General features: G+C 48.2%; 1 protein-coding gene across 5 annotated transcripts in view; it reads left to right on the top strand.

The window, feature by feature from the left end:
* The window catches only part of LOC116441849 (phosphofurin acidic cluster sorting protein 1-like), a 62,979-nt gene that overhangs the window by 33,202 nt on the left and 6,633 nt on the right, over positions 1 to 23,144 (top strand). For all 5 annotated transcript variants that reach the window (XM_032104215.1, XM_032104214.1, XM_032104211.1 and 2 more), the window contains exons 2-9: positions 8,786 to 8,873; positions 14,575 to 14,664; positions 15,025 to 15,150; positions 15,353 to 15,515; positions 15,666 to 15,757; positions 17,726 to 17,806; positions 18,583 to 18,642; positions 19,289 to 19,440. In XM_032104215.1, the coding sequence (XP_031960106.1) occupies positions 14,629 to 14,664; positions 15,025 to 15,150; positions 15,353 to 15,515; positions 15,666 to 15,757; positions 17,726 to 17,806; positions 18,583 to 18,642; positions 19,289 to 19,440 (710 nt within the window). In that variant the 5' untranslated portion in view covers positions 8,786 to 8,873; positions 14,575 to 14,628. The remainder of the gene's footprint in view (positions 1 to 8,785; positions 8,874 to 14,574; positions 14,665 to 15,024; positions 15,151 to 15,352; positions 15,516 to 15,665; positions 15,758 to 17,725; positions 17,807 to 18,582; positions 18,643 to 19,288; positions 19,441 to 23,144) is intronic.

The following is a 23,144-nucleotide window of genomic DNA, read 5'->3' as shown; positions in this document are numbered from 1 at the left end:
GTTAAAACCCTCAGAGATAAAAGGAAGGAGAGTGTCGTCTGGTCCTCTGGTATGTCTGAGCATTGGCCTTGGGTTTGGTCTATCTAGAGGCACTTGGAAGGTGATGGGATGATAAGAGGGGAGGAATAGTCATGTGGGAAAACAGGCTGGATTTCTTGAGGCAGGCAGAGCCGTAAGCTGTGAAATGCTTCACAGGAAATGAAGGGACATAACAACCTGGGGAGGTTTTGTCTTCTGACCTTCATGCTTTAGGATTTCCTTTGTGAATGTCACTTGGGAATTGGGATAAATCAAACATACTGCGATTTGCAGTAACAGAACCCTGCTCTGGATCCAGCAGCAGGGCAGACTTGCTACTGGTAGCAAGCTGCTGTCAGCCAGGATGCAGATGAGCCAAAATGCCTCTCTTATGGCAAGGAGAGGAATGCTGGTCAGCACCAGGGCTGTTGTGCTGCACGCCACCTTGTGTAGCTTGGCTGAGGGACCTGAGAAACAGCAGGTATTTGGTGGCTCTGGCCCTAGCTCTTTCCTTGGTGACCCCAGGAGGGTGCTGTCATGGATTTTGTTCTTTGCATCCTACTGTGTTACACCTCTTCGGTGCAGCTTCCTTTACTTGCCCTTCCCAGGCTGCAGCAGTTGCCGTGGCTGGAGAGCAGAGTGGCAGGAGGGTGCTAGCAAGCCCTGAGTCCTCTGTCTCTCTTTCCCTTGGGGAAAAGCTCTCAAAGCAGGCTGATGTTGGCTTTCATCCCAATCCATCTGTAATTGGCCCACCTACCTGTCCTGATGCCTGATCTGCAGAGCCTGATGAACCTGCTGCTGTCCCAGTTCATTGCTCCTGTTTGCTGGCAACAGGGACTTCCAAAAAGTGGAGTAGGTCTCTCGTCCCCTCGGCGTGCATCGGTGGTGTCTCATGCAAACACACCAATGCAAGCACACCACTTGGGGCTCAGGGAGGATCTTGCCTTCAGAAAGCTGTGGCGCATTTCGGGTGGCGTCTCATTGCTGGCACACCCAGTGTGCTCTTCCCTTGACACCTGCTTTGGCCGCTATCAGAGGTGAGCTCTGTGGATGGACACCCCTCTGACCAGAGAGAGTAAGTCTGCTTTTACTAGCTGCTCCATGAGACCAGCCAGTATGCAGGGCGTCCCGGTGTCCCGGGTTTGTGGTCCTGGCCGGCTGCCTTCTGCCCTCTAGCGGGAACACGTGTCGGGAATAGATGCTGCTCCAGCGGCTGGCCGGGAACCTCCCGTAGCTTGTGAGACCCATGAAAATTATGACATCTCTCCAGAAGCCCAGTCTCAGAGTTTAATATCACCTTGAAGGGAAACCTGAGCTGTCAAAGTCAGGAAAAATTTTGAAGAGCAGCTAAACTGACACTGTTGAAGGCTTAGTCCATGTCTGTGCATCCAATAAGGGTGGTAGTGCTGACACGGATGCACAGAGGGCCAGTGCTGGGAAAGGTGGATGTGTTCTAACATTAGGTGACCTGGGAGCTACAGGAAAACCCTGGCTGCTGCCACTTGGAGAAATCAGTACAAATGCCCAGGGAAACAGTCTTGTCCGGAGACTGAGCTGCCACCCATGAGTGGTTGGTAAGCCAAGCACTGAACAGCCCAGGATGTCAGCAGAAAAAAACATACCACCTCCTCTACTGTGCATATATGTGTTTTCATCCTGTTTTCCTTCTCTTTCTATGAGCCTTAGGAACTGTACCTCTGTTTTTTATTTCCCTGACATCAGGGGCTTTAGAGATGTGTAGCATTCACTGAAACACTGGCCTTGAAAATGCAACAATAAGGCTGTTGAGGAACACACCTGGTGCAGGTAGCTGGGTGTGCAGCTGCAGTGCGAGCTGCAGGTTGTGCCCTGGATGGTAGGAAGTGTCTTGGGGCTCCAGGGCAGGAGCCATGAACTAGCAGTGACCTGTTGCCTGACAAAGGGCACTGTCATCTGAGACACTGGGTGGCCACCTCACCCAGAGACTCAGTAGAACCAAAATAAACAAGCAGAAGACCAGATATCACCATTGGACCAAGAGGCAGGTGTAAGGGGCACAAAGAGGACAAGGGAAAGAGGCACATAGACTGTAAAGGTGCAAAAGCCCAGGGATTCCTTTGCTGACCCCATGGACACCAGCTCAAGCCTTTGTGGTGTGTTTGGACCATGATTAATCTACTTGAGGAACCAGATGTTTGGGACTCTGCTGTGGGAAACCTGGGGTTGAGCTGCTGAGGGAAACTCATCTGATGGTGAGTGTGGTGTGTGGTGGGAGCCAAGCTGGGCACCTGGGGGTTCACTGGAGCTGCCCACTGCAAAGGGGCTTTGGTCCCAGCAGTGGAAGTCTTGGGTGGTAAGAGTGGGACTGCCATAGTGGTCCTGAATGGTCAGACAAGAGAAATTCCCAAGCAGTTTAGTGACCTAGATGGGACCCTAGGCCACTACCTTTGGAGCCTCACTTCTTCAAACATCTGAGTGATCAATTGCCGGCACCATTTGAGTTCACTTGGATCTTTGGAGCAGGGGAGAGACAAAGGGTGAGCGTTAAAATTGTCTGAGCAGATTCAGTGTTAATTGTTACAGTAAATTTGAGTTTCTCTGTTGGTGCAGCATTTTGTTCCAATTTTGTGAAATTACTGTGGTGAGTTTGTGCCCCTCCCAGTATTGGGGAAGGTTCAGGTCCCTTCTCTGGTGCAGCTTTCTTACATGTGCGCAGCCTGGTCAGGGAATGGCACACGTAGAATGGGTTGGAGTCCTTCCTCAGGCACACAGCAGGTTGGAGTCCCTCATAAAGCACAGGAGGGTTCAAGCACACATAGAAGGGGATTTGGAAAAGGTCCTCCTAAAACACTGGAAGGGGGGATTTTACATTATAAAAGGCCCCTTTTAGCATGTAAAATGGGGTTTCAAATCCCTCTTAGTGTTTCAAACAATGGGAAATAAATTCAGCATGGAAAAGGGAATGCCCTTGGCTGAGGTTGTGCAAAATTGGGAGAATATGGCCAGTACAGCAGAGTTATCCACTGAGAGTGCAGTAGTGCTGTGCCAAGAGGCTTGGCCAGGTATAACCTGGAATGGCAGCTCAGCAGAATGATTGCCATCACAAGGAACCTTTGACCAACACAAATTCACTTTCCTGCTGCAGTGTCTGGATGATGAATTCCCAGGTCATGTGGATTACTGGCCTGGCATGTTGGAACAGTGTCAGTGAGAGCATTTCATGGGCTTGACCCTTAACTTGGGCATAAGGACTGGCTTGGAGGCTGGGACACAGAGTGGGGGTGGGCAGTGACTCTGGATGCACACTGGGCTTTTCTCCTGGCTTATTCCAGCTGCAGTGGGCACCACACCAAGAGCAGATTCTCCAGATGTTGCGCATCAGCTGAAACACTGCTTTATTATTTGTATGGGATTTGTGGACTAGTACTTGCTTATAATAATGTTTATATATACTTTTGAAAAAATTTCTAAAAGCACGTTTTTATACATTTACAGTTACATAGGTAAGAGGGTGGTAAACATACAGATAATATTTGAAGACTTCCTCCAGAATGAGGAGGACTGTTGTAGTTGGTCTCGAGAAGATTTGATTAGTTCTGTTTGTTCATGGACGGCATCACCTGTGACTCAGTTTACTGGCACAGAGCAGCAGAAAACCTTTTTGCTTTTCAAAACAATGTTAGTTATTTTAACTTGGGGAACACTTTCATTTTCTTCAAGGAGGAAGAAGCTATGCAAAGAGTACTGCCCAAGCAGGAAATTGTTGCATAATGCTTTATAGTACCCCTTCAGTGAAAAGGAAAGCAAAAACTACCTCTTGTTATTGAAAAGAAAAAAAAGAGTAGATAAGAAAAATGCTGTAATATGTTCTCTTGCTGTGATCTCCAGGAGGTAGAGGATTATGTCCATTGAATCTGCAGAGAATTTCGACACTTACTACACTGCAATAATGACATAAAATTGAGTGAATTGGTTCTTGGATAATACATACATGATTTGTTATTAACAAATAGTGATAAGAATGCTTGTAAAATAAACCCTATACATCTATGTAGTGTTCTGGCAAAAAATGGGGACACAGTGCAGCTCTGGTCAGACTTCAGCTGCATCAAAGTTAAAATGTTTAGGATTTATTTTGAGGAAGGGATAGTGAATGATAGACCCAGGAAGAATAGAGGCCATAATTAAGCTCCCATGTCTGGTTACAAAAAAGCAGATATGAGGATTTTTCAGAATTGCAGGATTTCATCGGCTGTGGTTTCCTGGGTTAGGAGAATTGACTGAGCCTCTGATGGAGACAACCAATAATGAAAAGATAGAACTTGTTGCATGGGGCCCAGAGAGGGAACAAGCTTTTAAAGCAATAAAATGGTGCCTGCTCCTTCTCTTGGGCTCCCAGATTATACAAACTTCAGTCTGTATGTACATGAAGTAAAGTTAGTGGAGTGATAATGCAGAAATTGTGACTGTACCACAAACCGGTTGCATATTATTCCATTCAACTCGATTCAGTTGCATTGGGAAGACTAGCCTGCAGTAAATCACTGGCAGCAGCAGCAACAATATTGGAGAAAGCTGCCTCTTTATGCTGGGACATCCCATAACAGTCCATGTTCCATATGCCCTGGAAATACTGTAGAGACTGTGCAACCCAAGCAGTATTGCCACAAGGGGCACACAGGAATGAACTGAGCCTCCTAATGACGGATAATGTTATCTTAAGGGGATGTGACACCTTGAATTCAGCAGGTCTCACACCTCTGCCTGATGATCTGAAGTGCCACTTTGAATAGTGTGTTCAGTTTTTGGGCCCCTGAGTACACAAACGACATTGAGGTGCTGGAGCGTGTCCAGAGTTGGGCAACAAAGTTGGTGAAGGGTCTAGAGCATAAGTTTATGAGGAGTGGTTGGGGGTGCTGGGGCTGTTTGGCTTGGAGAAAAGGAGACTGGGGGTGACCTTGTTGCTCTCTACAGCTCCCTGAAAGGAGGTTGTAGTGAAGCAGGGGTTGGTCTGTTTTCCCAGATAACAAGTGACAGGACAAGAGGAAACAGCCTCAGGTTGCACTAGTGTAGGTTTCGATTGGATATTAGGAAAAAGTTCTTCACTGAAAGGGTGAAGAAGTGATGAAATCAAGTGGTGGAATCACCATCCCTGGAAGTGTTCAGAAAACAAGTGGATGAGGCACTTGTGTACATGGCTTACAAGTTTAGTGGTGAGCATGGTGGTGCTTTGTTAATGGTTGGATGTGATGATCTCAGAGGCCTTTTCCAACCTTAACAATTCAATAATTCTCTGATGGAGAACATCACCTGTGTGATGCATATTTCAAATAAACCACAGACTGGTTTAACTGACATTCTCTTATATTACCCAAATCTAGTTCTTTTTGCACGTGTTTTGTCCTCCTACCTGCAAGGATAGCTATGGACTAGGTATGCTGTGCTGAGCCAGGTAAAAGTAATAGGAGCAGAACCACTCTAGCAAGGATAAGTGCACAGGGAGCAGAATTAGTAGCCTTGGCACATGCAGCACCCCCAGGAAGAGGAGAAATGAATTAACATTTCTATGGACTCGTGGTGTTTTTGGGGTGTGTCATGCTGCAGGAACGTTATGGAAAGAATGGGGATTCTTCATATCAGCAAGAAAGAGTATCTATTCCTTGCAGAAGAAATACGCAATTTGTTAGAATTAGTGCAGTTTTCTGTGGTCCTGAACGGTCAGACAGGAAATCTTCCTTAAAAATAAGCCACTGTGTGTCCTCTGTGACCTCTTGATTGGATGCTTTTGCAAACAACCGCTGGAGGCAGTGCTTTGCTGCTGGCACTGAATTTCACAAAATGCATGTTATAAGAGCTTTCTTTTTTAAGATAACTACAGGCCAGCTCGGTGAAAGCGTTATAAATGTTTCAATCAGACTTCAGAGCAAAAGCTCCAAATTTGTCATTTAGTGAGGGAAAGAAGGCAACATGTTTTATGATAATACCAGGGAACAGTGAGTACCTCTCGCCAGTAAACGACCAGTGGTGGAGTGTAGGAGTACGGAGGTTCCAGGAGGCTGTCAGACTGCCCTGTTGGAGCTCATTTTCCTTATTGCTGTCAGTCATTGTTGCTATCAGAGAGTTACACAATCGTATTTACCACAACTTGGTATAGTGGAGGTCCCTGCAGTAGTTCCATAGCTCGAGAGCAGTTGCTACTTGTTCTGTTTAATTATAGGAGTAGGTAAATCCAGATTCATAATTTGTCTACCAAAAAGTGATTTGCAGGGATCGCACTGTGATTGGTTCTGGACAAAACCATGGGGTAGTTGCTGTGGGATTTGGCTGAAATGTTCAGAGCGGCATCTGATCACTGTGGATCAATCCTGTCCTGTGGATATCTGCAGAGATTAGTGTGAGACCCTCTGCTGCCCTGTACTGGCACTGAACACTCAGCACTGATGTAAATCTGGGTGATGCAGGGATTGGTTAAATAACAGAATCAAAAGAGGATCATCAGGGACAGCCAAGCTGCTTAAAGATTGTGTGCTCTTGTGCTGCAAGTACATTCAGACTCTAGAACATGCATGTTAATCCCTGTGGGAAGGGTCGTGGTATTTTAGAAAGCACTGTTTTGAGAAGGGTTGGAGCTGCAGGGTGCAAGCTATACCTTTGAGCATCTTACATCTTTGAGTGCTGCAGGGGAGGCCGAGAAGAGGGTGGAAGGGGGGAACCACTTTCTGGCACATGGTGTGGGAAGAACCAGGGGCAGACTACAGTGTCTCTCACTGTGTAAAATAGATCTTGAAAGCTGGAGAGGGATAGAAAGAGAAGAAGCTTTGGAGTGCTTTATCAGAGATGAAAGAGCTGCCCAAGTGGGCAGAGCTGACCAGTACGCATTCATTCTTCTCCAAGAAAAAATACCAGGTACTGCCTCTGAGAGGAGGAGCATGAAGTGCTAATGAGTGAATTAGTTTGGATAAGGAGTGTGTTTCTACAGGGAGAACAACTGCCAGGTAGAATTATAACCTTTCAATGTAATTATAACCTTTCAATATCCTCCAGTTAAGACTGAATATCGTTATGTAAGTTTTAATCTTTAAGGGGTAACTTTTCCATGCAGGTAACTATCATGTAGTGCTGTAAGGAAAATTTTGAGTAGATGTACTGTCCTTGTCTTACATGTTCAAGCTTCATTTCTCTTCATGGCTTGTCTAGGGACAGTCAAAATCAGCACTGGTTAGTGGTGGTGTTAGCTAAGCTTAGCCTCTTTGCAAGGTTTCCTTTAGTACATCTGATGTCGTTGCTGTACCCCGTTTTCTGGTGAGCACTCAGTCCCCCCCTCCCTGCCTGCGAGGTGCCTCGTTGTCTTTGGCTGTGCTCCCTGCAGCTCGCCCCTAACCATGCCTAAGTATTTCGGGGAAGAAGAAACCTGCCCCAGGTGATAAGGTTTCTCCCTTCCTACAAACAGAGGCTCAGAGGGGAAGGGTGGACAGAGATGGGACCACTTACTGTAGTGCTGGGGTGCACAGAGTACGAGAGCTTAGCGTCCGTAGCCCTGGGTTTTGGCTAAAAGAACGCAGCCATCTGGCAAACAAGTGTGCAGAGCTTCCCTGCACACCCAGCTTCCTGACTTCTGGTCTCCACTAGGAGAGACCAGAACATGAAGGGCAGAGCAGCAGGGTTGCAGTCACAGTCCAGGAAACCTTCTGCACAAGCTACAATTATTTTAGAAGGGAGGACAGGGACATGGTAGGAGGGGGGTGCTTGCTAAGCCCTAAACCTGTCCTGCAGTTTGCCTCTGTCCTTCCCTTTTCACTATCATTCCATCTCTGGGATTGTTCTACACTGCTGCTGTACATCAGCATAGCAAGAGCAGGTTTTTTCCTTGAAACAGAAATAAAGCAGGCCTTCAGAGAGCACAGTGTGTCAGACAGAAGCATATTTGGTAGTAGCCAAATCTGTTCTCCAGGAAGGGTGGCCTGAACCTTAGGTCCAGCATGCTGATATCCACAGAAGCCCTGGGAACTAGAGTCTGCAGCAATGCAGCCGTGGAGCACAGAGGGTACCTTGCAAAACATCAGCGTGCTCTTACTGCTGGTAAAGCCAGGTCTGGCTTTGCTCCCTGACACAGAGTTCGTTGCAAGTAGTGTCCATGAGAGTCCTGCTGCAGGCTCCCCGGCAGGAGATCGGAGTGGCTGGCTGTCTCACAGGCACTGACTAATCCTTCAAGCAGCAAAAGTAGCTCTTCTCACTTAACCTCAGGATCCCTCCTAGCTTTTTTCTGGAAGTGCCACTTACCATGCTGAGTCCCCAGGATTTGAGGTTGTCAGGGTGGCTGAAGCTGTATGAAGCCTCCTGGGGGGCTGCTTCCTGAGTCAGCTCTGTGTGCTACCGTGCAAGAGAAGAGCTGAGTTGTGATGTTTGCATGGAACATTTACCTTAACTAAGTCCAGGATAAGAGTGGATTTAAGTGCTTTGGTTTATAAATAAATAGTACTGTGGCCAAGGATTTAAGCAGAGCTGGCAACAGCCCTGCTTGGGAAGGGATCTCTTTACCACATGGCCTGCTCTTGGACTTCCTGTTGCATGCTAATCCCTTAAGCCTGCTTTAGCTCTGTTAATTTTCCTTCTTTCCTTTTTTCCCCAATGGGCCGTCTCCGTGGCGCGTGAATGCCAGCGTTCCTAGGCCAAGCTTGTGCCTGCGACTGGGCCAAGCATCCAGGCTGCCTTCCGAGCACCAGGTACCATGTGGCAGGGCCTCAGGGATGGTGGTGCCTGAATGTGTCCCATTCTCTCTGTCTTACAGGCTCTGCAGTCTGCGCCTGAAGAAACTCACAGTGCTGAAAGAGCTGGACAAAGAGCTGAGCTCTGTGCTTATCGCTGTGAAGATTCAGGTAGGCTCCTCTCCTTGCTGCTGCCTGATGGCAGCAAGCCAAGCCCATCCTTGTGCCCTCTGTGAAGTGCTGGTCTGCATGTCCCTTGCCTAGTGCCAACCAACCCCTCTGTCTCGGTTAGCATGCTTAGGGAAATTTTGGCTCTCAGGCAGGTGGGAATGATGCCCCAGGGACAGCAGCAAGCTACCTGGTGCTGGCTTGTATCAGGAATTAATTTAGTCAGACACTGGGACAGAATGTGTCATGCCTCCCTGCCAGCCTCAGCCAAGGCCCTCCTCTCAAACTGCTGTTCCTTACCCTTTAAGAGAGGGTCAGTGCTGGATGATTTCTGGCAGTGCCTTCCATCCAGATCACTCCCTGGGGAGTGAAGGGTGGGAAGGGAAGGGTGCAAGGGATCAGCGTCTCTGTGCATAATGTTCTGCTGACATTTGTGCCTTGTTTGATCTCACAGCTGCCTCTACTATCCCTTCCCTTTCTCTCTGCATCCCTGGTAGTCCTGGTGCCTCTACTCTGAACCAGGCAGAGGGGAGGGGAGATGATCTTTGTCACCAAGGGGACAGGGAATTTGCCACCATCCTGAATACATGTGATCCCTCTCTGCACCTGGTGGTGGAGAGATGGGTTCCTGGCGGTGCAGGCACATCCTTTCCACCTGCCAAAGGACAGTGTGGAAGCAAAATGCATCTTGAGTATACTGTCCTGGCCACAGCTTCCCTGACCCAGCTGGGGTGCTGGTGTCCTTCCTTCGTTCTTGTCAGCTGGCACGAAAGCAGCTGATCCTGTTGAAAGCACCGTGGGTCAGGAGCTCAGCAGCTTTGTGCTCCCACAGACCTCTTTGTGCCGCACACATTAGGATCTAAATCCTGGATTAATGCTGGAAGCTGCAGTATTAGTGGAGCTCTGAGAGCTGGAGTTTGCCTTCATGGCAGACCTGATTCACTTGCACAGAAGAAACCGAAAGCAAAATGTGTGAAACATGGGGCAGGGAGTGAGGACAGTAGGAGGAGGCTGTGGTCCACACACTATTGGTCAGTGTCCCACTTTGCCAGCCTTTCCATCACTGTGTGTAAGGTGTCATTCAGGAGAGCTGAAAGCACTGGGACCCCTGAGACCTGTGTCCCTTTGGTGCAGGCTTTAGCAAGGAAACAAGGTGAGCAGCACAGAGCTGCCTGGCTGGCCCTTGGAAATGTGGAAGCAATCAAGGCTGGACCACAGCTGACAGCAGCATGGGACTGGGGGGCTGGCAGCCAGCTGGGGGCTGTGGGTCATACTTGACTGGGAGGTGGTTCCTCACTTCTCCCCTGCACAGTCAGCCCAAGCTGTCTGTGCTTCTCTGCACTGGGGAACCTTGGGTTCCTGTGCACACCCACTTATGCTGGGGCTGATGTGCTGAGCGTGCACGGCCTCAGCTACAGCCCTCACACGCTGCAAATGTGGGACTGTGGAGGAGACTTCACAGTGGTACTCCAGCTCTTTCAAACAGAGCACCCCCACCCCACCACAGGCCAGTCTTGCACCCTGATGGCAGAAGAAATTAATAGGTCCCAGCAGTTTAAAACCACAGGGGCTCCTCACTGCAGGGCTCCTTTTCCTGCCAGGGAATGGAGGCTAAATTCAGGGACTTAATTTAAATATGGTCACTTCCTCTCTGCATGGCAATGTAGCTGTGGCTGCATGCTGGTGTAGGCTCCCTGCAAAGCTGAAGAAAACTGAAGGAGAATGCTTTTGGCCACATTACCCCGTGGCTCAGCACTCCTTGTGGGAGTGGGTTGAGTTTGTGTGCCTCCCCTTCCACCTTCCTGACCAGCTGCCTTGGCAGGATTTGGGACTGCTGGAAGGCAGATGGAGGCTGTAGGCAGCTTCAGCACAGTGTGCCTACAGAGTGGCCTCAGATGGATCCATTCCTCCTGCTCCTCTCCTAGGTAACAGATGAGTCACACTAGTAAGAAACTGAAGGCTTTCCAGTGAGCATTCCATCTTTTGGATGGAAACAGCTGATGCATATAATTTATAAAAGACCTGCAAATTCCCAAGGGGGCAGCTGGCGACTAGAGGAAAGGAGAGCTATATTTTCTCTCATTTCAGTAGTAGTTCGGTTAGGGTCAGGGAGTTCCTGCTCTGAAGTTTGCATGGAAACAAAGCTCTGACCCTGCCTGAATGGGGCTGGCACCCAGACAATAGCTCCAATACTGGAGACAGTCTGCTCAAAAAATGTACGTGACCCAAAGGACAGCGTAAGGCTGTCCAGAACACCTGATCTTCTCACAGTGCCCTTCTGGTCCTAAGAGACAGCTTCCAAGTGTACCATGTGCTGTTACCTGCTCCTTTATCTGAAAATACCACCGTTAAAGGACTAAGGGAACTTTCTATGTTTATAGAACTTACCCATTTCCCGGAGGTGATTTGAATATATAATGTTCCATGGATTTGAGTGAGCTAAAGCCTGAACTACTGTGAAAAAGGGGATGTCTCTCATTCACTTGAGTAGTTTTCAAACCTTTATCCCTCGTTATTTGTTTTAACAGACTGGAGACATCATAGAGATTTCCTTTTGTGTGTTGTTCAGTGTGGCACTAAGAGATTCGGATGTGCTGGCTCAGCTCCATAAAGCTGCAGATACCTGCCTTGGTATCGCAACTGATTATGGCATGAAGGGAAACACAGTGTTCCCTCTTGGCAGAGAGTGTGTAGTTCACAAACACCCTGTCTTGAGCCATGAATAGAGGAAACAATCAAAGAAAGAAAGAAGAAAACAAACCCCAGCACTCCCAGAACTTTTAGCTCCTGTGACAGGTGCTGTGGATGCAGATCTTCCTGCATCTGTTTGCAGGATGCAGCTGGTGACTCAGGTTCAAAGTTTGGTACTACTGTAGAGAGATGATATTGGCAGTCACTACGTAGCAGACAAGAATGTGTGCTACAAAATAGGCCAGGCTAAAAAGGTCATTTGCCTCTGCCAGGCCTGCCCGCTGCCCCAGCCCTGCTCCTTGAAGGAGCTTGGGTTTTTTTTGGTCTTTCTTACTATGCAGAGTTGTCTTGGGGTGGCTTTATGATGTGTATCCCCTATCGCTGCTCTATGCTCAGGCATGAATCCTGTGCCTTTCTGTGTCTTTAAAACTGGGTGTGAGAGAAAGAAAAAAAAAAAAAAAAAGCCAGACGAACTTTTCAAAGCAGTTTGTGCTCCAAGGTCACTCTATCTGCTCTGCGTGCTTCTGCGGCACCAAGAGCGGAGGAAGCCCCGTTTTCCTGCTTTTCGGCCACCTTTTGGCTCTGTTTCTCTGGAGAGAGACAGAGAGTTAAACTTTTTTTTTCCTGGGACTTTGGCTTTTTCCTTCTTCTCTTCTGGAACTGTTTGGCAACACCAGAACATACCCGGGAGACCTTACATCTCTGGCCTGGAGGGGCCTATGCCGAAAACCCAGCTCTGAAGAGGAGAGAGAGACACCACACCCACAGAAAGGACTCTAAAATCTTCCCAGGTTTCTCTCCACAGCGAGAGGTTTTATTATTTAGCGTTGTTCTTTTGTTTTGTCCCCCATGCCTGTGTGCACACTGTGTTTGTCAAATAAATAGGTTTTTTTCCTTTCACTTTCCTCCGAGGAAAAGGTTTTTTTTTTTTTCCCGAACCTGGTGGGGGAGGGGCAGGTGAAATCTGCCTTCTATCAGAGGACGTTCATTTTGGACATTCCTCCAAATTTGTCTCAAACCGGGACAAGAATTTTCTCTTTATGCCTCACTCATGCTTTGTTTCTTATCTCTTTGTAACCACTTGTAGTATTTTACACTCCTGCCTGAGCAGTGTGTAAACCCTAAATTTGTTTAGTATATTAATGGGCTGTTCTCTCCCAAAATGCACCTTCAGCTTGAATTTTGGTTAGTGCTTTGCTGTCTGCCTAGTCCAGTACTTATATTAGTTCTCTCTCCTTTTCCACGGGTGGTATGCTGTTCTAACCTCAACCCTCTTATAAACCAGACCAATCAGGACAGATTTATACCTGAAATTTGGGATTGTATCTTGCAAACCAGACCTGGGCATTGCATGCTTGTGTATTGTAGTGAAAGCTCCTGTGTGTTTTCAGCTCTTAGGTAGAAAAAGATCTGTGACCACCACTCGTCCCTACTGCTTTTCTGTGTCTTTTTCTCAATCTCCGCACCTTTCCCTTCCTTGACACTCTTTGTCATCTGTGATTTTCACTGTAGCAGTCTGGTATTAAGTTTTTCTGGAGTAGTCATAGGGGTACTCAAGTGTTCTGCAGAGAAATTGGTCTTGCCTGGTATTACTCAAATTGCAGAACAGCTGAGCTACATCAGGTGCTCAGTGCCTTGTCCAATTGAGGTTTGAATTTCTCAAAGGATGGAGGATTCTCAGTATTTCTATGTCCTTGTCCTTGCACTGTGATAATGAAGCAGCCTTTGTCCCAGTCCTTGCAATGCCACGTGGATGTGCACTGGCATTTCACTGAGGGGTTGGATTCACCTAGGATTGAGGCTGGGCATGTAACTTCCATAGTGGTAAATGACTTGTAAGGCACAGGACAGCAATGTTTATGAAACCTTCACTTCCGGGACACACCACCCAGGGTATCCTCACCTTTTTCTTTGCCATAACTCCTTCCACAGAAATAGCATCTTCAAGAAGAGTAATTGCACTTCTATTTGTGTTTTGATGAAAGAATGAATCTTTGGTGGACAGTCTCTCTGCAACAGAGAAAATGGTGAATGTGCTAAAGTAAATGGTCACTGTCATTGTGACTGCCTATCATCTGTTATCAGAGAAGAGTTCAGGAAGGGTCAGTGCATTCTTGGCCAGGAAGGCTTCACAGATGGTGAAAGGGATGAGCTCCACCTCCTCTCTTCCGTTTTAGGAAGACCTTTTGCAGGAAAGCCTTGCTTCTGGCATGGTCTCTGGGAACAGCATCGCAGACAGCTTTTGGGAGGATCTGTGGGTTGTGCCACCCTGCAGCCAGGAGAAGCCTGGTGCATGCAGACAGCATTTTTGTGCCCCCAAGTCATTCAGTGTCTCTGTCAGAAACCAAGACATAGAGGTAGTAGAGACAGGGCAGAAGTAAAGGAAAGAGCTGGAGTGGGAACATGATTAGAGTGCCTCTCTTACTGCCGTTCTGGTAAAAACCATCTCTGTATGTGGAGAGATAAAGACTGTTGCCTGAGGAAAAGACTAGGAGAGTTTTCTGAGACACAAGCTAAGCAAGCAGTGGGACCCCTGTTCTCCTGGACATCCTGCCTTGGTCCCAGCAGAGCCATCCTGCCAGCTGTGCTTAGACAGGAATCTGCACTGAATCTGTCTGCTTGGGGACAGAGATGTCACTGTAGCCTGTCCCTTTCCTAGCCAGGCAGTGTGTTTCCTTCCCCCTGCATGGCTCCCTCTGGCTCCAGGAGTGTCCCTCCACAGCATGGAACTGGCACTCCAGGTGCAGAGAGCCAGATTAAACAGAGTAGGCTTGTGAAGAGCAAGTGCTCCCTGACAGGTGGGCAAGGAGAAGAGGCCTCTATCAGCTCAGGGAATACTGCAGGCTTTTGCAAAGTGTTGGTAGGTGTGTGAAGGGTGGCTCTGCAAGGTGGCACAGAACGAGAGTCAAGGCATTCTCTCTTCCCTTATGGGCTGTGAACACCACTGAGTTGTGTGTGTGATGCAGTGGAGTCTGGTCGAGCTCAGTGTGTGTGTCTGCCAATCTTCTTGTAGGGTTCAAAGCGGGTCCTGAGGTCAAATGAATACGTCCTCCCGCCTGGGGGCCTGATGGAGACCGAGCTGGAGCTGACCTTCTCACTGCAGGTACTTGGTGTTGCCTGGTCCCCTGGGCTCCCTTGCCTGGCATTTTTCAGCAAGCACAACCTTGGGGCTAAGTGTGAAAGGCCCAGCCTCTGTGGAGGGCCCTCCTGTGGTTGCCCATGCCCAGATCATAGCAGAACAGTTTCCTGCTGCTGGCCAGCTGCTCCATTGCTCCAGGGATTGTTTTGCTGGGCATTGGGATTTGGAGGATGATGGATAGGCGCAGGTGGCCTTTGAGGGGCACCTCAAAGCTCAGCAGGTCAGATCCTGCTGTACATCAGCACTGAGGAAGAGTTTTCTACCTGTGTGTCATGCTGAGCCCTGCCCTCATGCTGCCATCTTCTGTGCGCTTCCCTTCCCCAGTACCCACACTTCCTCAAGAGAGATGGCAACAAACTACAGATCATGCTGCAGCGGAGGAAGAGATACAAGAACCGCACCATCCTGGGCTACAAGACCCTGGCAGTGGGAATCATTAACATGGCTGAGGTATAGGGTGCTGGGAACAAGAGGGGAGTCCCACATTGCCTTCCTGTGCCAGCACTGGGCAGGGAACCGCGCTGGCAGGCAGGGTCTCATTGCTGTGACTGTTCTGGCTTGTTGACTGGCTATGATATTGAGGGGGTGGGCTGCCAGCTGCCATTGAGTCAATGTCAATGTGCCCTATCAGGGAGCTTGTCTGTCTGTCTAGGTCATGCAGCACCCAACAGATGGCGGGCAACTCCTGGGCCTCCACAGCAACATGAAGGATGTGAACATTCGAGTGGCTGAAATCAGCATCTACTCTTTGTCCAGTCAACCCATTGACCATGAGGATGGCAGCGTCCCGTCAGGTCCTAAAATCAAAGCCTCAGGTATGTTTAGTGCTCAGACCTGCAGGCAAATGTTTGGGGCACGGATAACGACGGAGTGTGTCCCCCAGTGCTGCCAGCAATGCCAGTCCTGTCACTGGAGCCATGACAGGCATCATGCTTAGCTGGGGCATTTGCGCTGTCTGCTTTCAGATCGCTCCCCAGACATTGATAACTACTCTGAAGAAGAGGATGACAGCTTCTCCTCAGAGCAGGAAGCCAGTGATGATGCTGTGCAGGGCCAGGTAAGGGAGGCCTGGCAAGATGCCTTGTGTCCTGGTCCTGTTTCTGGGGCAAGAGTCAGGAGTTGAGGTTCTTGATCACCCTGAGCCCTCTCATCCCCTTGTAAATATTTGGCATTGTTTCATAGGGCTGAGAGCCATAACACCTGACAGCAAAAAGAACTGTGGGCTGCTGTCAAGTCCATGGAGAGGCAAGGGACTTTGGAGAGCCATAGATCTTACCCATCTTTGGAGCTGTGTGGTCTGCAGCAGAAAACCCCTGCTGAGCCCGCTCCATCTTGCACCATGATTTTCTCCCTTCTCCCTGTGATAACAGGTCAGAGACTCCTCACTGTCTGAGAGAGAACAGGGATTTTAGGAAGAAGTACCGTCTAGGTCTGAAAATGGTCAGAGGTGGCAGACCCATCCCAGCCCTGTGATGAGCTGTGTCACTGCTGTTTGCTGTTCTCTTGTTGTGGTGCCTGTACTTGGGGCCACAAAAAGCCTTGTGGGAGTGTGCTGATAAAGCACAGGGACAAAACTCTGCTCAAGGCTGTTATAATCTGAGAGTAACTGAGGTTCTTCTGAATAGATCCCTTGGGGCAGATTAGAGTGCAACAACACTGGATGACCAGTGTTTATAAATATATATCTATATGGCAGGTTTGTTTCAGAACAAGTTGGTTGCAGTGCAAAGGAGGTATGTAGCCATTTTGGTTATTATTACCTATAGTAATACAACAGTATAAAAGTATAAAGATACCACTTAAGAAAATATGTAAGAAAAAGAAAGAGAGGTAAAGAAAGGATAAGAGTAGATAGTGGAGAGGAAAGATATCACCACCTGTGGATTTAGACTTGATTGTTGCTTGGTCAAATTGATGGTCAGAGTCTTGAGGGGGGAAACCCCTGAAACAGAGAGTTCAATGGTTAATATACATTCAGGTTTAGGTGGGAATGCCCAAGTACCTCCCCTGGAGGGGGGAGTTCTACGCTGTCTGATGTAACACTGTCGATTAGGTGCAGTCCTCTGGTGAAAGGCCTCAGAAATTAGTCTGGGGGTGCTTGGGGGAGGGGGGCGGTCTTTGATAGTTTGGCACCTTCTAAGACATGAGAACTCTCTCTCACTTCAGTGTAGTTGAGCCAGTTATGCCCTATCAGAAGGGATGAATACCCTCAGGCCTAAGGGGGGTGGATGGAGGAGGAAGTTTTACACCTGAGCCAGTTGTGTAAGGGCGGATATCGGCCTGATGAAAAGCATTATCCCACTCAGCAGGATCTGCTTCTTGTGGTCTCTTCCTTTATCTGGCTCAAAACCCAGCTTGTTGCTAAACTAAGGTTGGTTTGTCGTGGTCAACCTCTGGTGATGCATGCTCACCCTTCTGCACCTAGGCTGTCCTTACGCAGATCAGAGGCTTCTCCACCACACATCCAAAAATTCTCCTCTTCCCCCTTCAGTTTGCTGGGCCTCAGCAAAGCACCTGCTGCTTTTGCAAATGGCCATTTGTTCAAGTCATTAACCATTAACATTTCAGTCTCTCACAAGAGTCCTCCGGATTACCTGTCCCATCATGCTGGGTTAATACATCAGGGGCCCATGTCCCTGGGAGTTGTGCATATTGTTAAGGCTGATCCCTGGAAAAAATGGTGTTTTATGATTCATGTGCTGCACTCTCTGAGCCAGCTCTGGAGAGGGGAGAGCAGGAGAACAACACATGGGAGGAGGCTGTATCTCCTCTTAATCCTGCTGGTAGATTCTTCTCTGGAGGGGCCTGGGGACAGAAGTGCTGGGAAAGAAGGTCTGAAGAGGGACAGTGCTAAGGAGAGAGAAGGAGGTCCATAGGCAGAGGTAGCAGAAATGAGAAACAAGACTTTGGGAGCAGAGTGAATCAAAGCTTTTCAAAATGGAGGGCAAATGGGTCAGGGGAACTTTTAGGACGTGCTGCTCCCTGAACTTAGTTGTTCTGATGTGCTGTGACTTTTTGCCTGCAGGATCTGTTTGATGAAGAGGATGACTTGAGGAAAACCAAGAAGGCCAGGAGGAAAATGATCCGAACCACATCAATGACCAGAGTAACATCAGCATTTACAACATGATCAAAGGGATGGAAGGGATTCACTTTCTCCCCTCCCTGAAGGCAGTGAGGGGTGTTGGGAAGGGGGCATGCTGGCACTGATGCAGAGCAGGGGAGAGAGCCCTTGGCTCTGAGAAGGAGCAAAACTCTTGCCATTAATGAGCTAGCTTGTTGCTCAGAGCTGTATCCCAGTTCATGGTCTGTACTGTGTTCAGCCTGGCTTTGTATCAGTGGTGATCTGTGTGCAACACAGTTTTGACTTCCTGCTGTGACACGGTCTCTTTCCTTTCTTGAGGAAGGGGAAGGTAGCCACAAGGAAAGGTGAACTATTAGCAGCTCCTCTGCATGTCTGCAGAAGGCGGGAGCTGCTCTGCCAGACTCTTGCTCTCCAAAGTTCTCATCCCTGTTGACTTCAGCCCTTCAGATCCCTGGCCACTTTCTCCCTGAGTTTGTTCTCCAACTTTTCTTGCTTGAAGGCAATATTGCTCAACCAGATGGTCTGGGGAGAAAAATGATTTAAATGAAGTGCTATTCTAGCCTGTAGCAGAGAAAGTATGAGTCCTTGCATCCTCCCTCATGCCCAGACAGTGGCTTCTTATGGAGTACAGATAGCCCAAGTCCTACAGCAAATTTAAAAAAAGAGAGAGAGAGCAATCATAGCTGACCTTGGACCTCTGGACAGCATGTTAGAGAGAATAACCTGTATGTTAATCAGCTTGGAACGTTGTTAGATAGTTTTGCTGATCTTTTTTTTCTTCCTTTCTTCTGTTTTAGCAACCAAACTTCAAGCAGAAATTTGTGGCTTTGCTGAAGAGGTTCAAAGTCACAGAAGAGGTAAGAAACAGGAAATCTGCCCCATCTGGCAATGTCTCCTGCAGATGTGTAGGTGTCAGAGTGCAGATTCCCACTCATTGGGAGCACAAGGCTCATGAGCTCAGAGATGTGCCAAAGATGGTGTGAGACATGGCAGAGACTAGGATGTGGCTTTTCCAAAGCCACCTGCCTCAAGAAGGCAGCTCTGAGCCTTGTGCTCAAATCAAAAAGCACCTTCCTGTTAGGGAGAGGTGCCCAGGAAAGAAGAGTGCTGTCACTCACTGGCTCTGCGCCAGCAGCTGGCATTGCAGGGGCAATCTTACTTGGGTCAGTTAGACTGACTGCAGGCTAACATCAGCCTGTGGATGGCTTGTCTTGGCTGACAGCCCAGGCTACGTGTGCAGCACAGCCAGTGAAGGTTCTCCCAGGTGTCTGAGCTGCCAGTAGGTGTGATGGGTGTCTGAGACTCCTTTGGATGTCATGCTCATGGCACTCTCCTTTGGCCCAATGTCAACATCACTGGATTCTTCCACAGCCTGGATTTGCCTCCCCAAGGTGGGAGCAGTGCCATGGTGTGCCTCATGACTGAAAGGCAGCTTGTACATGCCTGTTCTGGGATACAGGTAACTCCATATCTCTTCACTGCTGTCTGGGCTTGGTCCCGTAGGTCCTGGATTCTGACCCTGTAGACCAGACCCAGGAGGTGGAAGAAGACCTGGGCTTGCTCTATGACAGCCTGGAAGAGTGCAACAACAGTGACAGCGGCCCAGAGATGGAGGACAATGAGAGTGTGCACAGCACACCCAAGCCCACCCTGAGGTAAGGGTTGCAGCGAGTCCCTGGCCAACAGCACAGCTTATGGGACCTGGAGAAATGCTCTCCAACACCTTTCTTGTTGCTTGGGCTAATGCAGGCATTGTCTTGCATCCACTCCCATTGCCATCTTCTATTGGCACCACTGGCTCCTCACTCAAAACTGCCCATTAAATCTGGCTTCCTTCACATTTAGTCTCATTTTTCTCTCAGCCTGACACTGCCATTTTTCTGACACTGATCTGCTGGAAGAGTTCTATTTGATCTGAGCTCCAGCTGCTCCCAGCTCTTTCTGCCAACAGTCCTGGTGTTCTCTGGGCTCTCCACACTGAAGCATGCCTGTCTTTTGAGCACTTTGTGACTGCTTGGACCAGTCCTTGTGAGATGTGCATGCTGTGTTCCCACCCTCTGTGGAAATGTGACTAGCAACCATCAGCGCTGTTCCTCACCCCATTCCCCAGGCACTGGTGACTTACTCTGCCAAGAGCTGCTGACCTAGCACAGGGGTCTCCAGTGGATCGTGCAGGGAAACCAGGCTTTGCTCCCATGTGATCTGTGCTCACCTGGCCTCTCTGCTCATATGCTTTTGTGCTGTCTTTTTGTGGAAAAGTTGTCTTTTATTGTCTTTCTACTTGACTGCATCATATGCAGTGGGTCTCCTGTAGTCAAGCCAAGCTCACTTTGCATTGTTGTTTCTATAGTTTTTATGTATATAGAATCATAGAATGGCCTGGGTTGGAAGGGATCTGAAAGATCATCTAGTGCCAACGCCCCTGCCATGTAAAAATACATACATATATGTATATATATATACACATGTATGTATGTGTATATATATATACATACATATATATATATATATTATATATAAAATATGATCTGGAGTAGTTGGTATCCGCACTGAAGGTACTTAGCAGGAGTAGCAGGCATGGCTTGCCACAGGCAAACTGTTTGAAATTAAATCTGCTGGGTTCTGGAACCCATGGGCCACTTGGGAAAAAACAGGAACGTGATAGAAGTCGTGTTTTCCACAAACCCACAAGTCATTGTGAAGGAGACAGCAGGCACATGGGCAAGCTGCTTAAGTGATCTGCTTGGACTCCAAAAGGAGTTTCACATGGTCTCTCATCAGCAGAGACAGAGGTGCTGTGGGAAAAAAAGGAAGGTCTTTCTGTGGTCAGACAGTGGTTTATGTGTATAAACTATGTGAAACTGTAAGAAAAGTCTATTGAGAGTATTTAAATGTAAGACCCCCACCCTGGTTCTGCAAGTGCCTGCTTGCAAACATCTGGTCACTGAACAGCATTCCAGAGTGAGTGCTGGTTTGTGCTGGTACCTGCCATTACAGTCTTCCTGGGGTGTTTGGTGCTGTTTCTGGAAGGAAAGCCTATTGGGCTCTGAGCTGTTCTTCATCCTGTTCACAAAGTGTCCCTGCCTTGGTTTGGTCTCTGGTGCCTCAGTTTCTGGCAGTGCTGAGTCTGTATCCCCTGAATTCACAAGGGAATACTTCACAAAGTTCTGGGACTCTATTCTTTCTAAGGAGATGTAGAAGCCACCTGCCAAGGTGTTTCATGTAGTCTTTGTGGTTCCAAAGTGCTGTGTAGCCTTCTCAGGGGGTAAATTACAGCCCAGCCTGTAAATCTGAGGTGATCCTCACATTGGATTTCTTGCCATAGACAGACTTGCTAGACACTTTGAAGGTCTCTCTGGTGTGTAGTCCTTAATGGTGAGAAGTGGCTGGTGCCCTCATTTGGGCCAGTGGTGCTGGGAGCTGATCCCTTTGATCAGCCAGGGAAGCCATGGGACATCAGTTTGCTCCTGCACTGGGGCAGAACTGGAGCTGGAACTGAGGCTGTTAGGTAGGACCTCAAGTCAGACCTGTTGATTGAAGGTCAAAGGTGAAGGAGCAAATGTCTTCATAGGTGACTGGGAAATGGGTGGGATAAGGGAGGCTAAATTCATTTAGAACAGAAGGCGGCTGTGCAGAAGGGCTGGGCTTTACCTAAATCTCAGTGTGCCGAGACGTGGGCTCAATCATGCCTGTAGGAGGAGAGCCTTTAAATTGCAGAGGAGCTCTGTGCTTAATGTGATGTCCTTGAGGGATGAAAGCTTCTGAATTGCAAGTGACAGAGGGCGCAAACAAACACAGCTTTCATGGGGAAGGGTGAGACAGGCCAGTTTAAATGGAGTGTTGAAAGGCATAGGAAGTATAATACAGTCTAGACACATCCGATGTCTAAGAAAAAGGAGGGAATGAAGATAAATCTTTGTGGTGCTAGTAACGCCAAGGGTATGTCACATTCTGGTGAGATTTCTTGGGACAGTATAGAGGAGTATGGAAGAGATGCTGATTGAGGGGTGAACTATTAGAAAGCCTACATGTTTTTCTGGTTTGACTCTTAAGTTATTAATACAGTCTGTATGGATTGAAATTGGGAAAAGGCAGGTGTAGAGTAATGACTGTACAGGGTGGTGATAATGTCTGTGATTTTGTAGCAGAGAATGGAGGGGTAGAGAGAGAAGAGATATGTTAGTAAAAGGAGACATAATTTATACCAGTGTGGCCTGTAGAAAATGTCCCACCAGGGCACTATTGTGACTCTAAACCTGAAGCGTTGGTAAACGAACATGGTGTGAGGCAACTGGTCACAGAGCCAGTGAGGGAAAAATCAAGCCTTGACTTTTCCCAACCAGTGTATAAACACTGCTGCTGAAGAGCTGCTCTGTGTGGGAACCATCGTTTATTTACAGAGATGGAATGTCCTTTTAGGAGCGGTAAAACCTAACAAACACTGTTGTGCCTGGGAGTACAGCATGCTGTATACAAATGAGGAAGCATGCTAAAAGAAAAATAAAAGGAGCAGGCAGGATGTTCAGAGGTGTGGAGGTATTCTGCAGGTATATCCTGGTGAGAAAAGTAGAAAACAGTGGCAAAAATGATAGAGTCCTAACAGAAGAACTTTTCTGTATCTTATGCCTCAGTGGCCATCCCTGGAAACCTGCAACCTCCTAGCCCTATCTGCACACTAGGCACATCAGGAGAAACATTTCCTGGGAGTTAATGAGCACATGCACACAGCTTAGAGGGAATCTAGCTCAGATCTCCTGCAGGGAACTCACACACTGCAGGTGGATTCTGGTTGCTGTAAAGGTCCTCGGAAAACTGGCGAGATCCAGTGATACACCCTGCTTGTTTCCTAAAGACTGGTCTTTGAGCAGCCCACAGGCTGTGAAAGGGATCCTTGGCAAATAAATAATGTGTGGAAAAAGGGTAAGCAAAGGTAGAAGCTCACACTGTAGTGGCAGAGATTGTCCTGGCTTCCCCAAGAGAGTTCTTGTGTGAACTACAGTGACTTGAAAACAGGACCTTGGAGCTGCACTATGCAGCTCTACCAAAACGTCAGCTCAGAGACTGAAAAATTGGCAAATTTAAGTGCTGCGCTACCTGAGGTGTGGTTCTGTGTGCAATACTGAGATCTTCAGAGCCTTGGGAAAGGGGAAGGTAGAAAGAGAAGGTGAATGCTGCAGTTGGAAGTGTGCAGCAGCAGCAGGCAGAGGCAAGGAGTCATCCCTGGAAAAAGGGAAATAGAAGGGAAGGCAGCAGAAATCTGTGGAAGCTGTTACGGTGCAGAGGAGGCAGAGAGGTTCAGAGGCACACTGGAGTTGTGGTGTTGACAGAGACCATATATCAGTGAAATGGGGCAAGGTGG

Source organism: Corvus moneduloides, chromosome 3 (genome assembly GCF_009650955.1).
Source record: "Corvus moneduloides isolate bCorMon1 chromosome 3, bCorMon1.pri, whole genome shotgun sequence".
NCBI classification, from domain to species: Eukaryota; Metazoa; Chordata; class Aves; order Passeriformes; family Corvidae; genus Corvus; species Corvus moneduloides.
The sequence above is the reverse complement of the archived record's forward strand: the minus strand, read 5'-3'. Positions and strand labels throughout refer to the sequence as shown.